Source organism: Synchiropus splendidus, chromosome 2 (assembly GCF_027744825.2).
Source record: "Synchiropus splendidus isolate RoL2022-P1 chromosome 2, RoL_Sspl_1.0, whole genome shotgun sequence".
Taxonomy (NCBI): Eukaryota; Metazoa; Chordata; class Actinopteri; order Syngnathiformes; family Callionymidae; genus Synchiropus; species Synchiropus splendidus.
Genome location: NC_071335.1, coordinates 37,100,000 through 37,116,963, shown reverse-complemented (window position 1 = coordinate 37,116,963; position 16,964 = coordinate 37,100,000). Strand labels below are relative to the sequence as shown.

Here is a 16,964-nt window from a genome sequence, read left to right as displayed (position 1 = left end):
AGTCCACATCAGCCCAGTTTGATTTTGAGTTGATTCGCAGATTAAGGAAACTTTTTCGCAGTATTCAAATTTTCTGAATTGAATGATACTGAATTTTGATTTGTCATTATCCAGTATCTGTGAGTATTTCAAGAGAAAAGCCTTGAAGTACTTCACTTGTTTCAATGAATCTACATATTAACTATTATATCACACCTTTCCCATTAAATTAAATATTTTGTAAGCATATCACATGACACAAAAGAACACATTGAACCCCCACACAAGCACAGTCACTCATCACCTCCCACACTTGCGTCCAGTGATGAAACAGTTCAGATGGCGCGGCAACAAGATCACCAACAGTCCGCGTCATGAACTGAAGTTATAAAAGAATAAAATAAAAGGACAAAAACGTTTGCATATTTGAACATAAAAAGCCAGGCAAATGTGTTGTTTTTATCTTCCACTCAAGGTGCATGTTTTTACAGAGCCCTGGAAGTGACATGCATGTGTTTATTTTTTTTTGGAGGTGACATGAATGATTTATTTATTTTTTTTGCCCGAGATAACAGTTATCTCAAGATCATTTTTATCTCGAGATAACTGTTATCTGGTGATAATTAGTATCTCCAGAAACGACTACTTCCTGTAACCACTATGTCTCCCATGGCTTCTAACTGTTCGTCAATGTTGTCAGTCACTGTCTGCAAGTCTGTGCCCGTTTAACACTCTGCTCAAGAGCCTTCTACTCAAAATGATACCATATGTGGCTAAGCTACACGTATTACACGTCCATGGAAGCGACATGCATGACCTTATTTTTTTTATCCCGAGATACAAATTATTTTGAGATACCAATTATCTCGAGATAGCTATTATCTTGGGAAAAAAAAAATAAAGTCACGCATGTCACATGTGGCATTATTTTGAGTAGAAGCCACTTGATCAGAGTGTTAAAAGCGCACAGACTTTGCCGTCTGCAATATTCTGACTTGCAGTTAAGACAGTGAATGATAATGTTCAGTTACGAAGCCATGAGAGAAAACATCTATTATCTCAGGCTAAAAAAAAATAAAGTCATGCATGTCACATCCAAAAAAATAAACACATGGATATCACTTCCAGGGCTCCATATGTGTTTTTTTGTTTGTTTGTTTTTCACCTAAGCGTCACCCTATGAGGGTGTCAATTCAGACACAGCTAAGGTATGGCAAGCAGGATGGCCAAAACTCATGTGAGCTCCTAGTCACGTGGCCGACTTAGCGGTAGTATAGTCACAAGTGCGCAATCTCTTGATTCTCAAAGTTACTGGTTCGCATATAGCATGGCTCTTGTGCATTGTTTATTCGTTTGAATTCATGCATCCTACCGTGAGGCAGTTCGTCATATTAAACTAGTAACGCGTTAACAGCCTGATTCTGAATCCCACCTCCAGTACCTGGTCCATCTCCCTCCGCCACTGGGGCAACATTGAACCCATCACCTTTTTTTCTGGATGAAAAATCAATCCAAAGTTTTCATTTTACGTTAATTAGCTCAGCAAAACACATCGCGCTAATGACAATAATGACCCAGCTCTGACCTCAATAATGACCTCTTTTGTCATTTATGTTCAGATCTTCGTCTTCCAGCATTTGGAGGTTGCCACCACAAGTCAGCCTTCTCCACCTCAGCCTATCTTGTCCCTGGTCACCCCTATTCTCATTCCCTCCTTCATCACATCCATGAACCTCAACAGGTGTCTTCCTCTTCCTTAAAACAGTCTTTGTCTGTGTCAGTCTGTGCAAAACATCTGAGTCAGGCCTCCCCAAGGAGCCGGTCCACCATGTTAAGATGTTGTTCGCAGGGATGTACAGTGTGTAGTGAGGTAGAAATGTGACTGTCGCATGAAGCTCTCAGAAAAGATGGTGTGCCCGTGACTTTTTGCGGTGGTGAACTTACACGTTTCACACAGGTGCTTCCTGTGGGTGAAAGAGAGCGGAAGTCATCACATAAGCGCTGCCTTTTGTTTTGAACATTAATCATCACTGGAGTACAGCGAGAGCAAGACAATTCCTAAAAGAGCCAAATTCGTTACTTAACAAACAAACATAACCCAGTTTTAATGTTTCAAGTTTAAAATGTCATAATATCATTATTCTGCTTCCTAGGCAGCTTTTTCTTCATAACATGGGATCTAAAGACAAAGCCTTTATTTGCCTTAAATGTTCATTCAATAAATCATTCATATTTATAGAAGTAGAATCTCACTGAGGCTGGACCCCCTGTATTGACCTTGTCAAATTCTGGATATTAAAAGTGGTGGTGGGACTTTGAAGTTAGTTATGATTGATTAATTACACCAAAAAAAACGCAAAAATATATTGTAATTGCCTTTAATTTAATTTAATTGAATAGTTTGCTCTCCAGACAACAGGGAACCTTTGTAAGTGCAGGAGTTCCTGGTCCACTGATCACACTGATGCACAAGACACGTGGCAGCTGGGATGATAACAACAACAACAAACATGGAGGAATCCCTGAACAAAAGCAAACAAAAGCTTCTGTTTGTTTTTGTTCAGGGATGTTTTTCACAACACAATGGCCAGGGTTTCCACTACTCTGAATGTACTTGAAATTCTTATACAATTTTAATTCTTTTTTTTTTTCTATATTTTATTTATGCATTTTTATACAAAGGCACCAGGCCCAAACCAAAACAACAACAAAATTAAATAAAATCAAATATAAATATCACAAATATTTTCTAGACATTGAAAGAGCTTTAGTTTAAATAAGGTGATATAAAAACTTGAATATAGCCACCATTATGATTTATTGTGCTATTGTCAAGCTGATGCAAAATAAACAATATTTTGTTGTTTAAATGTATGTATGGCTCCTCATTTGATTCAGTAATATACCAAATTCATTCCAAGTGAAAAATGTGGCTTCATGTGGCAAATATTCTTATACCATTAAACTGTGATTAATTGAGATTAATTCATCCCAAAATCTCCAATTAATCAGATTTTTTTCAGTTGAATCCCACCCCTAATTAAAAGAGTCATGTCATTATGAAAATTAAATGAAAGACAATAATAATGGAGGTTAAAACAGCTGGTTAAATCATAATGAGTTGAGGCCGCTGTTTGATGGAATTTGATGGAAATGTGTTGTGAAATGCCCATGTACAAGTGAAGAAAACTAACAAACCTTTACGGCTCTGAAATTCCAACATTGAAGTCATGAACTGAGGAGGAAAAAAACAAAACCTACAACATCGCCGAGCAAGAACCAAAAATATTTTTTCACCTTTTTGTATATTTCCCCATCACTCCTTCTTCAGTTACATCTCAATTTATTCGCTCACATTCTTAAGACGTTTTTGCATTTTCTAATAGAACAGAATACACGTAGGCTTTTAAAGTGTACAATGTCAGAATGTATTGACACTGTACAATGTTTGAAATCAATGCTTTGTGTATTTAGACATGGCTCGGAGTATTAGAACGTCACCATGACTATCACACTGAGCAGAAACAAAGATCACACGTTAACAGGGAGAGCTGCGGTGGGGGTTAAACAACACCTCACTTCCTCTTGTTCATAAAGCACAGTTTGAAGACAACATTAATAAATAAACCCAGAAGAAACCCATAAACACCAACCAACTAGTTCATGGACATGAGTCTTTTTTGTATCTCTACTATAAAGCTGGACGACAGTGTAAATGTTGTGATTTTCAAAACCAAGGATGACATTGTTTCAAGAAGCAAACCTGTCTCATTCAATCTTTCTTTCAAAACAGACCAAACTCTTGCAGTTGCTCGTGCAGTGAACGCAACATGGTGCATTATACGTACAGCTCAGCCTGGCATCATCCTGGCTCACAACTGCGTGAGTTGTGACTGAGATGCTAAACAAGCTCATCTTTAAATGAAGCCGGCTTCAGTTCAGAAAGTGACTCAACAAGCTTTATCATTTCCTGTCACAACGTAGGGTTTTTTTTTGCTTTCACAGGAATGAATGCAGGGTGTATAAATGATAAAATCATCATCAGTAATCTTCAACAGTTTTATGCTATCTAATTTAATGCAAACAATAAATTAATTGTCAAAAATGTGCATCCTTGCAGACTTCACTGAAGACCTCAAAAATAATCCATGATCCACAAAGGAATGACTTCTAAAGAAAAATAGTTTATGAATCTCATAGATAACATCCATATATATCCATAAAGACACATTTTGACTGAATGTTCACAATATCTCACTGTTTTCAAAATTGGAAAGAGGGTGCCTTTGATAGTTACACAGAATAAATAAGAACATTTCTGAATAAGTGAAATATTCAAGGATTTCCGAAGAGGACACAACATAATGCAAAGATAACACGCAGCGGATCAGATGAACATAAAACAAAAAGAAAAAAATAGAAAAGAAATCTTTATAAACCTCAAGCAGTAATTCACAAAAAAACAACAGTTATTACTATTTTAGCCACATGTGAGGTATCCATTTTCAAATAGATTCTTTTTAAGAAGTCCTCTCTGAATTTAACTCGATCTGTTAATTTGCTGCCCATGAATGTGTGACTCGAGTTTCCTGGCGAAGACCTAAACTGAGCCATCATGACAAATGTGAATTGCAAAAAACGATTTATGCCAAAAATAATTCTCAATTAAAATGTCCGTTAGCACTGCTTCGCTCATCAGGAAAGACTTTTCTGCCATGCATCAGCTGCGACATTTGAGGTTGAATTGTTGCATGAATAGTTCTGGACGAACAACAAGTTCCCCGCTCCGTCAGTCCATCGCAAAGCATCAGAACACTTTGCACTGGTTTAAACTGAACATACGTCGCCGGGCCTGCTTCCGGGTCTGGCGTACTGCCGACCGCACTGCGTGCTCAAACACTTGTTGCACGCCACGGTTGCCAAGTGAAGAACATTCCAGGTAGCCCTTGGCACGCACCTCCTGAGCCACGTGTCTACCTTCAGCAGGTGAGATGCATTGGCCGCGGTGTGCCGGCGACTCCCTCAGGTCAGTCTGCGTGGCCACAATCAGCACGGGCACCTTTGGAAGGTGCTGTCGGACTTCTGGAATCCACTTGTTCAGGATGTTAGCAAAGGAGTTTTGGTTGACAACAGAGTAGCAGATGAGCACGACGTCAGCCTGCTGGTAGGATCTGGGTCGAATGGGCCGGAAGCTGTCGTGACCAGCTGTGTCCCACAGTCCCAGACTGACCAGAACCCCGTCCATGTACACCTCCACCCCAGTGTTGTCAAAGACCGTTGGCTTGTAGGTTTCTGGAAAAGTTTCAGAGGTGAAGCGCACGAGCAGAGCTGTCTTTCCGACCGCGCTGTCTCCGACTAGAACGCATTTCACCGCCAAATCCGTCGAATCGGCCATGTTTCTTTCTGAGAATCAGCTGGGTTTAGAAGAGAAGGCTTTCCAGGTTGTGATCCAAAATGGCAGCAGTCAGTTGGGGAAACGTAGAAAGTCATGTGGAATCCAACCAATGACCTATTTAAATCAGAATCCCAGTTGGTTCACAAGATTCTTCTCTCGGAGTTGACTCATCCCACGCCGGCAAATATTCCTGAAAGGGCTATTTAAGGGGGAAAAAAAGAAGGTGGGTAAAAGGGTATTTACAGTAGTTCTTCATTGTTGAACATTTACATTCAACTGTTTGAGAAAGAAATTCACCCGAGTGCTCGTAATGAGAAATGTAAACGCTGAATCAACAACAATGCTAACAATGTTAGCAATGATTGAAAGTCGAGGTCAGCTATCATGTAAAAGAAGACTGAAATGTCTATCTAAACACAAAAAACAGTGGATAAGTTTGAGATCATCACCTTTTATCTGGAATGTGAGCGCCACATGATATCGCAGGCCCAGCGTCGCCCCAAGGTCATGCTCTTTACCATCGCACCTAACTCATCTGAAGAGCTTGATGTTTCAGCAGCTGCTACTCAAGGTTGAGAGTCGGGAAGTGAGAAGAGTGAGAAATACAAACGCAGAGGAGGGACCCCTCACTGAAGGTTCCTCCCATGCTGCAGCTGGTGACAGTTGTTATCTAGATCTTTTTAAAGTCAACACTGTACAGTAGTTGGAAACAAACTACAATGATCAATCAAGACTTAAGTTCATGTTCATAAAAAAGGCATTTGACTATCGATAGACAGCAACCTATTACCATGAAATACTTTCTAAGCAGAGCATAAAACAGTTGCAATAATTCTATATGAAAATCATAAAATTGTTTGAGACGAATTGAAGGTTTCTAATAGCAACTACAGAGCTTCGCAATGAAAGATGTCCGTCACACATGACCTTTGTTTTTCTAGAGAGGTATGTCCCATCTTGGTTGAAGGTGAACTCCTTCCCCTGGTGGAGGAGTTTGGTATCAGTGGGTCTAGTTTACACAATGGACAGATGTGGCAGGAGATCGATGGACAAGTCATTGATGAAGTCAACAGTATTTCCAAAAACTGAGGAAATGTTAAACAATGAACAGTGAATGGAGAGCACAAAAATGTGTTAAGTAATTGCCTAAATACTGAGTGTCGTTCCAGTAGGTCAAATACTGAAAAATCCACAGGAGTCTTTAAAATAAATTTTATTCTAGTCCTTTGCAAATATGAAAATAAAAACATCTGGATTTTTTTCTGTTGCCAAAAATATACACACATAAAAAAACTCTTCATTAAGAATGTCCAAGTGAATTCTTCACAGATGGAGTTAAAAATTACAAACAATATCGGTTGTCAGAAAATACAAATCTGCGGGTTCACAAACAACAATCATTTCATGACTTACAAAATATATTTAAGAGAAAATATGCAACAGGATTTTTAGAAATTGTTTAAAAATGTAATGCCAAAAGCACCTGGATTACCTTGGATATACATTTTCAATGGTAACGTTGCAATAATTCTTATATTTTCTAAAAAGCCATAAAGGCAAACTTTAAAAAAAGAAGAAAATTCCAAATGTTGATGCATTGTGGCTTCCATTAACATTCACTCAAATGACACCATCCTCATGTGAGTTGTTAGAAAGTCTCCATGAAGCATGCTGAGTTCACTTCAAAGAGACCAGCACCAGGCCTGGGTTCGGCTCTGTAAACCTGACAGCGAAGGGATGAGAGAAGCATGTGGGTGACTATGAGCAAGGCGCATACGAGTGTGTGTGTGTGTGTGTGTGTGTGTGTGTGTGTGTGTGTTTCCGCCTTCACCTGTAGTGTCTGTTGTTGAGGTAGTCTATAACAGCAGGACGGATGCGGGCCACGCCTCCCTGGCTGTGGTTCCCTTTTCCTGTGATGACTGAGAGCTGAGGTCGGCACAGACCCTGCTCATATTCTACACCAACCAGAGAGACATTTTTATGTCAAACGCAGGGGTGGAGATGAAAAGGAAGAACAAACATCAAACAGATCGTCACCCGCGCTCTCGAGTGGGCCAGAATATATAAGCCAAGAGTAAGAAGACATTATTATTCTGTTCATAGTGTCGAGGGTTGCAGAGCTATTGTTTAATTTATATTACTTTCTAAAACACCCAACACATCAAAGCTGAACAAACTCTGATAAACAAACAAGTTTGACATCGTGACATGTTTGAGGTCACAGGTCAAACTGCCCCGTACCTTTGGTTTTGTCCTGTAGAACCTTCGCCAGGTACTCAAGGGCTTCTTCCACATGAAGCCCGTGCAGGTCCAGGATATTTTGGGGAAGCAGCGTGGAGTTGACCTTCTCAAAGATTTGAATGGCTGCACGGTGGTTAGCTTCACGCATGCTTTGTCCATGAAGGTGTCCCTGAAAAACACGAGCAGGGAGGCTTCTTTTTCTAATGGGGTAATACGAGTTGTGTTTTCATTATTGCATTATCTTGAAACAATAATTGTGTCAGATGATGAATAGATAACTAAATGACCAGCCGGATTATCAGTGTAGCAGACTCGCAGCTGAACGTCTGCCAAACATCTTCCACCTTCTCACCTGTTGTGCATAAAATGATGCCACCTCTCTGCGTCCTTGCTTGAAAGCCTCTGCAGCTTTAGAAAAGTTCTCAAGCTGTCGTCTCCTCTGGAGCCTGGCCTCGGCCCTGAAGTCCTCATACTGTGGCTCCTCCGTGTCCTGGTATTCCATCACTTTGGACTCGAGCGCAATCTGAATTAACAGGATGCATGGAAGTTTAATTGTATAACTACACCAGTTGTTGAGATGCCAGCTACTTTTCCACTGAAAACAAGGTTCCTGTTTGAGACCTTCTCTCTCTCTTTGCTGGTGGCCCGCAGGTGATCAGAGCGGGGTGTGACTGGAGCGACGACAGTCTTTGCTGGAGCGTCATCCAGTAAGGAGTGAAGAAATATCTCCGTTTGAGCCAAAGAGTAACTGCGCACGCACACACACACACACACTATTAGCCTGGATTTTCAATACTGACTTCACAAAAATGCATCAAGACAGTAGACGACCAAATTACAGTGCCATGTTTTTGTTATTTTCTCTATGAAACAGGTGTAACACAGTCAGCCAAGCAGAGAGCTTTCTGCTACTGATGTTTTCCCTGGTGCTAAATAGAGATCTTTTTAAAGTCTGAATTTGCAGTGAAAACAAGTCACAACTGCACAGACACTTATTTATATCTTATTGCATCATGACATGGCAAACTGCACTGAGTCAAAAACGTGTCAGTGAGATAGAACTGCAATTTGTCTTTGTACAAGGTGATGAGTCACTAATTCTTACTTGTGGTCTCTGAAGATGTCCTGGAGGAAGCGCCTATCGATGGCGGGGAATTTGGCAAACAGCTGGTCTTCTTTCAGCAGCGTGGCACCGTCACGTTTGTCGATGTCAGCGCGATCCTGCCTGCTCTGGAATGGAGAATTGTGAGGTCAGAGAACTGTAAAATCACGTTGGGTGACCTCATATCCAAAAAGATCTCATTCTGGGGTCAGTGACAAACCACTTCAATGAAAACTGACAAAAATTGAGATCTAAGTACCTCTATCATGTGAGGAAAACAAGAGAAGGCACAACAATGCTGGACCTGAGACGACAAAAATAAGAGGCTATATGCTATATCTCACAACGTACACTGCACCACTGCGGAGCATGCACAGCTCATCACCAAAAGGAGACTGAAACACAATTACCACACTAAGAGGAAAATGTTCAGACTCTCGACTGCAACTACAGAAGGGAGTTGATCCAAGGATCTGAGTTGGACGTGATCTAAGATTGTTAGTTGAGCATTTCACATAATGATATTCTTAACTTCTCTCTTGTGTTTTTTGATACTCAAAATTAACCGCTTTAAGAAAATCACGTGACTGTGTCAACTCAGCAAAAACGCCAAACTGTTTGAGGAAGCCCATCTATCAACAGGATGCAACTGCTGAAACAATCTAATCTCACGGTTCCTTGTGAATGTCTTATGGAACAGCTCCAGGGGAACCGCAAGTTGTCTGTGGGAGAATTTTGATCTCCTATCGGAGAATAATTCATTTATTTCAATCTCCTTGTTTTAGCCAGTTTTGTCTTGTTCCATTCTAATTCAAATTAATTTCAAGGTAACTCTTTGTTTATTAGATTTGCAAGAAATGCAATAGACTTAATTTACAAATTTTTGTAAAAAATAAAAATAAAAATAATAATAATAATAATAATAAATATATATATATATATATATATATATATGTGTGTGTGTGTGTGTGTGTGTGTGTGTGTGTGTGTGTGTGTGTGTGTGTGTGTGTGTGTGTGTGTGTGTATATGTATGTAAAAACAAAAAGTCTACAAGTCTACAAGCATCCTCATGCAAATTGTTTTTCACATTATAATACATGTTCACATTACCGTATTTTCCGGACTATAAGCCGCAACTTTTTTCTCGCAGTCTGAACCCTGCGGCTTATAAAACAATGCAGCTAATATATGGATTTTTACAGGGATATTCCAATCAATCGGCCACCGATTACGAAAGGCTGAACTCGTTGTGATCTGTGAATGCCGACCACTGCCTGTCATTGCCGGTCACAAAATCCGATCACATGTGACAGCAGCCATTCTGATGAGGCACCGCCCGCGGTTTGTGATGCGTCTGCTCCTCCCTGCTGACTCGCCACTCGCTTGGCGACGGCGTGTCTAATGCGGAAGCTTTTTTCAGTCTGTCATGTCAAGTTTGCATCCTGCAGCACATGCACATTAATAGGCGTCAACGCCACAAATTCAACACGATATTTAAAACACCAGCACTTGACGGAGCACAGTGAGTTTTCTGGTGCTCATGAAAGTGAAACTGCAGGAACCAGGGGTCACTCGCCGGTCTGAGCATGACATTTTTTCAAAACTAGTACTATCTAGTACTAGGGGATCGCTAGAAGTGATCCTCACGCAGACAGCAACAGTGCACCCGTGGCTTATAGACCGGTGCGGCTTATGTATGAAAAAGATCCATTTTCCTTCTTAGATTTGGTGGGCGCGGGTAATTTTCTGGTGCGCTCTGTAGTCCAGAAAATACGGTATTTAAAGATATGGAATAATACAATATGAATTCAAAGACTTATACAAATCACTGTCAACTCATTCTGTTAAGTAGGTTGCAGGGATTTTTAATGTCCAGCAGGTGTAGCAGCAACACAGTGTGTCATTGAGTCTTGATCAGGTCACACTTGATGCCTCATTGCCCAATCACTAGGAATGAGTGATGTGTGATATCAATGTGAGGACTAAAAATGGAGTTTAAATGCCAGTTTCGGATTTCTGGATTGGCTTTTCTTCTCCAGTGCCCAATCCCACTTTATGTGGTTCGATAACCAATTGCGGGATCAGGATCAATGCATCTCTACTTCTGACCCGTGGAAATCTGTTAGTACATCATTCTGCCCTCTTGTTGTGTTAACCACGGTCACTACGCCAGCGCTACACGAGTGCATGATAAGTTGGCTCTTAATTTTGGATGGCTCACGCCATAACAAGATCTTCACCTTCTCAACATTCCTCTGCAAGGCCTGCTCCTCCTTGATAATATCTCGTAGAGATACAGGCTGACGCGGAACACACCAGCCATCTGTGTTGGGCTTCACGTCATGTGACAAATCTAGAAAATAGGATACCAGTTCACATATTTTAAGCAAAGAAGAACATGAGGCAGCAGAAACTTCAAAGTGAGTAAAATGTGGCGTTGCATACTTACTTTCTTGGAGCAAGTGAAAAGAAAGAGCGGCTTGCCTCTGTCTTTCCTGTCAATACAATAACAATAATCACTCTTTACTGAGCCACTTTGAGTTTCGTTCATCTCATTACCTATCTGTGGTCAGCGACTCTGGGGAGCACAGGTGGGCGTATCTTTCTGACAAACAGCTCACTCACCTGAATTGTATCCTTCCACTTCTGGTGTAGAAGTTTGGCCAGGTTCAAGTCCAACTGCACAGTGTACTCATCAGACGAACATGTATCTGAAGGCATGAGATATAAGTTAACCACAGTCATCTGCTACTGACAACCTAGTTGTACCACACATACCTGGGTCTACACCCACAGGTCCGAATAATTCAGTAAGCTGCAGAGCCACCTCGGTCGGTAGCTTCATCTCCACACTACGTATCTCCATATGTCCACTTCTTCTCTCCTCTTTGTGGTGTGTGTCATTCTTCTGCTTCTCAGATGTTTCAATGTCATCCAACTCGGCTTGTAGAAGTCTGTGGATCTCATCCATACTCTGGATATCCATATCTGTCCCATGGCCTGATGTTCCAATCCAGGCTTCATCATCAAACTGATATTCAGGTCTCTGGAGGACATCAAGGCTCTCTGATTTGTCCACCTGGCCTGGTTTTTCTTGAGATAGCTTTGTGTGAGAGCACGACTGCACATCCAGACCTTCGCTGAGCTGAAGCTGCTCCGCTCCAGAACAAATTAGGCCAACATCCTTTGACTCACAGACTTCTGTTGTGTCCACACTTGGTGATTCGATGGTGACTTCCTTAGCCGACTCTGCACTCATCACATCTTCAGTCACACAATCCTCTCGTACATCAGCTTCTTCAGGTTTAAACATAGACCTCGGATCATTGGTGTCCCTGCCAACCTCCACATGCTCCTCTTCCTTGAAAAACTTCTCCCCTGAGTCCAACAAGAGATTGGTGGTCCACTCGAGGTCTTGATGGCATTTATCATACAGGTCTTCTAACGTATCAAAAGTGACTAACTTAAAATGGCGACTGAGAATACGGAGACTATCAAGCCTATCCTGAAAGGAACCAAAATCACTCTCCTCCACTTGCGTACCCTTCTCATGAACCACGTGGTAAGGGACCTGGACGTGGGCCGAGGAGTGAACACTAGAAGTCTTGGGCACGAATTGCGAAGAATTGCCTTCGATAACTTTAAAACCATTAGAGAGGCTGGATATGACATCGTCCAGCTTGTCTGAGCTGTCCAGGCGATTGAGACGCCACAGGAGGGCGAAGTCTTGAGGTTCGGTCTGAGTGACCCGTCCTCCGTCTACCCAAGGACAGCGCAGCTGTTCATCAGGGACTTCGTCGGAATTAGAGTCAGCATTAGGGTCGTCGGTTGGACTGTCCTGCCAAACTGGCCTCCCCTCAGCGTTTGGATGCTGAAGCGGCTCCAGGGAGGGGTCCGGGGAATTTTGTGGGAAAGTCAGGGCTAATTTACATTGCTTTCCTGATCTGTGACGTTGCTTTGGCAACATTCCACCTACACCGGTTTCATGGGAGCTTTCACATGCCTGACCTGAGAGGCTAGAATCATTCCTGGTCGTACTATTCATGTTTTCTTTGCCATTACTCATACTGGTAAGAATCTGGCCAGCTATTCCAGACTCTCCTTCACCTTCACCACTAACTATACTGTGAGTTTCTGCCTCTTCTTCAAGCCCTGTACTCACTTCAGAGCACTCTGACAGAGGAACCGCGCTGGTTGAATCTAACTTCAGAACATGTGAATAATTAGTTACATCCTCCGTTGAAATTTCAAGTTTGTCTTCATCTATATTTACATCCACAGTATTAGCTTCAATGTCTACCAGGCAGCCTGATTCCACTCCACTTCCAGGAGGATTTGTGCAATGGGGATCTTCCTCAAAGCTGACCTCTGCAGATGGAGATGAGCAGGACGGTGATCTAGTGTCATCCTGGACTTCCCCAGTCTGAATGAGATCAAGAAGCTTCCGGAACTCAGCGAAATCAGGCCCAGAGTGTACTTTTAACGTGTCCACATCTCTGTTCTGGCCATCGTCTTGCTTTACATCTTCTCTCTGTCTCTCTCTTTTCCTCACTGCACGCTGCTCGAGGGTCTTTTCGGTGGGCCAGTCTCCTTCGAAATTCAAATCTCTGGTTGTTTCCTGTTCTTCCTGTTCTTCTGTCTTCCCATCCTCCCGCGCTTCTCCGTCAGTGACTTCTGATTGGCTCATGTCTTTGAGAAGATGACTTTGATCCTTTTTTTCAAACTCTGACTTCCTGCTTGGTCTTTCTCGTCGCTCCCTTTGTTTTATTGAATCACAAAATGCAACTGGAATTTCATTTCCATGGTGACCGTCACTCATCACGGACTCCACCACACAATCTGGTATCTGCTGGTTAGCACCCAATTGAACTGGAAGTACACTTGCCTCAGAGTCCACTGAGTCTTGATCTAAGGATTCTGTCCGGTCACCTAACTCATTGGTTTGAAGTGAATCAATTTTCTCCATGGATTTGTGGATGCCATCATCCACTTTGTCCTCCTCGGCTGAATGGCCATCAGAGGACATGTTGGGAAGTGATAGATGAAGGTTGGAATTCTTGCTGCCTTTTGTCTGTTCAGAGTCTCCAACAATGTCAGGAGCAGTGTTATTAGAAGTGAGTGGCCTGGCAACAACACATCAAATGTCATTTGTATGATAACACAGCGCATGTACTTCACAGTTGTATTTTTCATCAATACTCACTTTGTGCCTGTGTTTTCCACAGGGAGACACTGTTTCCTCTCCGGTGCTGCTGACCCCATAATGGAATGGACTGTAACAAAACGCTCATAATTATCAAGCATCCTTCGAATTCTTTCCACTGGTACGTTATGTCTGGAGCGCCTGAAAGACATGTATTCTTTTATTGTGACCTGACAGAACAGGTGTGGATATTCTGCCATGGCTCTACCTCTCGAGCTCTCTGGGCTTGTTCTTCCACCAAGTATCTGGCTCTCGAAAAAGTACTTTGTAATTGTGAATCAGTGCCTGGAGCAGAAAAAACAACCATGTGTTGTATGCGCAGGACTTTGTTATATAACAGTTTCAACTGTGTTTGAAAACACACAGCAGGATGTACAGGATCTATATCTATATACACATATGCAACATTCTATTTGATTGACTGACCTGGGCAACATACGGCTTCATCTCCCACCCCTGCATATTAGTGTTGTCAATAATAATGGGGTGAGCACCCCTTCTAAACGCCTCTTTTGCTGTATGGAAAGAATAGAAAAAAAAAGTTGTTATAACTGACAACGTTGCTGCAAATAATGCATGCATGTCTGCTTACCTCTCCCATGGTTCCACTCATGTGCCTCCCCAAGGACATTTGGGTTGAACTGATAGTGTCCATTGTGAAGGAAAAAGTCATCGGTGCTGAGAATGACAGCACCCGGATTATGCTCCCTCAAGGCTCTGCAGAAATACAATTGCTTTAAGTTGGCATGGAAATAGTCACACTATAAATGGAAGAGTAGAAAATCTCTCAACTTTCAGGTACCAAAAAATGAAAGTAAAATTACAGAGTTACAAGAAAGCGAAACTGTGGCTAGGAGTGAAGAACTCGCTTTGCTTACAGACCTGGCCAAAGTTGATTTTCCAGATCCTGGAGCACCACGTAGCAAAACCAGGACCTTCCCTTCCAATCGAAGCCTCCTGGAGCCTGCAACCTCAGGTGGAGGTGCAGGGAGGGCCCATGACTTTGGAATAGAAGCTCTAGGTGCTGGATTGGCAGGAGCACAATTTACCCATGAAGGAGAGTTGGGGGCAACGACGGGGGTCATGAAGAAAGGTTGTTGGTGGGAAGCATATTTAGGAGTAAAGACGGGTGAATCAAGGTTCCACTGTGCTGTTGGATAAAGCTGTGACCCTGCTCGTCCTAGATTATGTTCAGGCTGTCCTGTTGCAGTAGTATTAGGAGCACTGTGAGAGGAATCTTGCTTTTTATATACTTGGAAAGCAGAAGTCCGTCCTAAAGCCGGAAATTCCAAAGAACCTTTCTCTACAGGGACCTCTGTCACGAGATGTTGATCATTTATTATGGAGTCCTGACACCCTGGTCTTTCGGGTTCCCAGGACAATTTCTGCTGCAGGTCTTGTTGAACAGAGGATGCACTCGGATGACCGATTCGGATCGACCGATCATGCTGTAAGCCATCTGGAGTGTGGACTGAGGAGGCGGCTGGATCAACAGACGGAGGCTCAATCGTGTGTACATCTTGCATTAACTCCTGCTGTGCAGTTAGTAAATTCAACTCCTCATCGACAAGTAGGTCGAGCTCTTCTGTCAGAAGATCAGGTTTGGTGGAGGAGGAGCACGGCTCTGATGGACCAAGAGGCAGCTCAGATTGAGAGGGTTGTTGAGTATTCAGCAGGACTGCAGCTGTATGTTCAAATCCAGAAACTGGTGGAGAACCTGAGGGTGGAGGCTCGACCGTCACAGACAACTCCAAGAGGGAGTCCATTGCGTTTTCAACTGTAAAAATATCAGACAGTACATGGACAAAAAACATGAAATGACAGGCTAAATATTTGCTAATACATTAATAGGCCAACTGGAGCTGTTCCAACATCCTCAGTATGTCTGAGGACTCTGATTCAACTGTCAGACAAATCAACATTGCTATGAATTCAAATACTCAAAAAATGCATATAATACACGTGATCAGGAGGGTTAAATACACAGCTGAGCATTAAAAAAATGCTATATACAGCACCTGTGTGTAAGTGTGTAACAGGTCAAAGGGAGAATGATTAAGGGAGTGCACTTCTGGGACAGGGGAAAAACATTTTAAAGTGTAGATGAAACATACCCCTTAGCTTCCAACGTTAATACTACAGGTTTACAGGGTAAAGTCGGCTCATAAATACGATTAATTCCACTAGAACTACAATCCAACGCGTGTACAACTATGCTTTCAATAACATTTAGTCAAACATTACTTGTAGGAGCCAAGAGTGCTTAAGAAGGGTGTAGTAAATAGTAGTAGTATTACAACCACTATTGCTAGCTATACACATCGTTACAGGGAAAGTTAGAAGACCCGTGAAATGAGCGCGGTAGTTAGTTAGCATACGTGCAGTAAACAAACTCTGAGGCAGCAGGTTGAACTTGAAGTCGTCCCTTACCTTTAAAGTCACACTCCGACAACACAATGTATATGACATCTGGGTCCACGTTAGCAAACATCTCTTGCATGTTCTGTACAACTTGCTCCTGGACTGACACACTGGGAACCGAGTTGGTCGCCATTGTGCTGTCAAGAGGTTGTCGGAAGCCAGTGTTGTTGCTGAGGTCTGGTCCACCACTGGGGGCTCTTGCTGGGCTCTGGCCCAACTTCTTTCTCCGGGGCATCCCGAACTGCGAGTCGCGCACTCATCTGCGGCTGTACTGAGACAGGCAGCGCTGGAAAAGAGGCGTGTTCATGGTGACTTTAGTTAGGCGCGTCGCCTCGAGATTCATAGTTGTGAATCGTAGAAACACGACTCGTGCCAAAGTCCACCGGAAGATAATAACCAGGAAGTTGTGACCCTGGCTTCAAAATAAAAGCTTGAGTACGCATGGTTATCCGGAAAACAGAAGTGTTGTTTACATTAAAATGTTTACATAGTGCAGAAAGAAACAAAAACCCATTTATATGCAACGGCTGTTTGCTTTTCACACATGTTTTCTTTCTTTCTTTTGCATGCGATGCAATTTCGGGCAATTTCTCGAGGCCTCAGGCCTCTATGAACAAGAATAT

General features: G+C 42.3%; 2 protein-coding genes across 3 annotated transcripts; both read right to left on the bottom strand.

Annotated features, from left to right (window-relative positions):
• Positions 1-3,363: 3,363 nt before the first annotated feature.
• Positions 3,364-6,468, bottom strand: LOC128753442 (rho-related GTP-binding protein RhoH-like). Its single transcript, XM_053855150.1, has 2 exons — positions 5,824-6,468; positions 3,364-5,573 (listed from the first exon to the last, which is right to left on the bottom strand). Exon 2 carries the CDS (start codon positions 5,372-5,374, stop codon positions 4,787-4,789), a length of 588 nt encoding a protein of 195 aa, XP_053711125.1. The 5' UTR covers positions 5,375-5,573; positions 5,824-6,468; the 3' UTR covers positions 3,364-4,786.
• Positions 6,469-6,610: 142 nt separating this feature from the next.
• Positions 6,611-16,713, bottom strand: LOC128753438 (NEDD4-binding protein 2-like). 2 transcript variants are annotated; one of them, XM_053855141.1, is made up of 16 exons: positions 16,351-16,713; positions 14,803-15,697; positions 14,513-14,637; positions 14,347-14,435; positions 14,129-14,205; positions 13,921-14,061; positions 11,496-13,840; positions 11,343-11,428; positions 11,167-11,212; positions 10,958-11,070; positions 8,721-8,845; positions 8,237-8,363; positions 7,968-8,138; positions 7,616-7,784; positions 7,206-7,329; positions 6,612-7,097 (listed from the first exon to the last, which is right to left on the bottom strand). In XM_053855141.1, exons 1-16 carry the CDS (start codon positions 16,574-16,576, stop codon positions 7,052-7,054), a joined length of 4,905 nt encoding a protein of 1,634 aa, XP_053711116.1. In that variant the 5' UTR covers positions 16,577-16,713; the 3' UTR covers positions 6,612-7,051. The 2 variants fall into 2 exon arrangements, with proteins under 2 accessions (XP_053711115.1, XP_053711116.1); XM_053855140.1 differs by having other exon boundaries at positions 6,611-7,097; positions 10,958-11,212.
• Between the last annotated feature and the right edge of the window lie 251 nt (positions 16,714-16,964).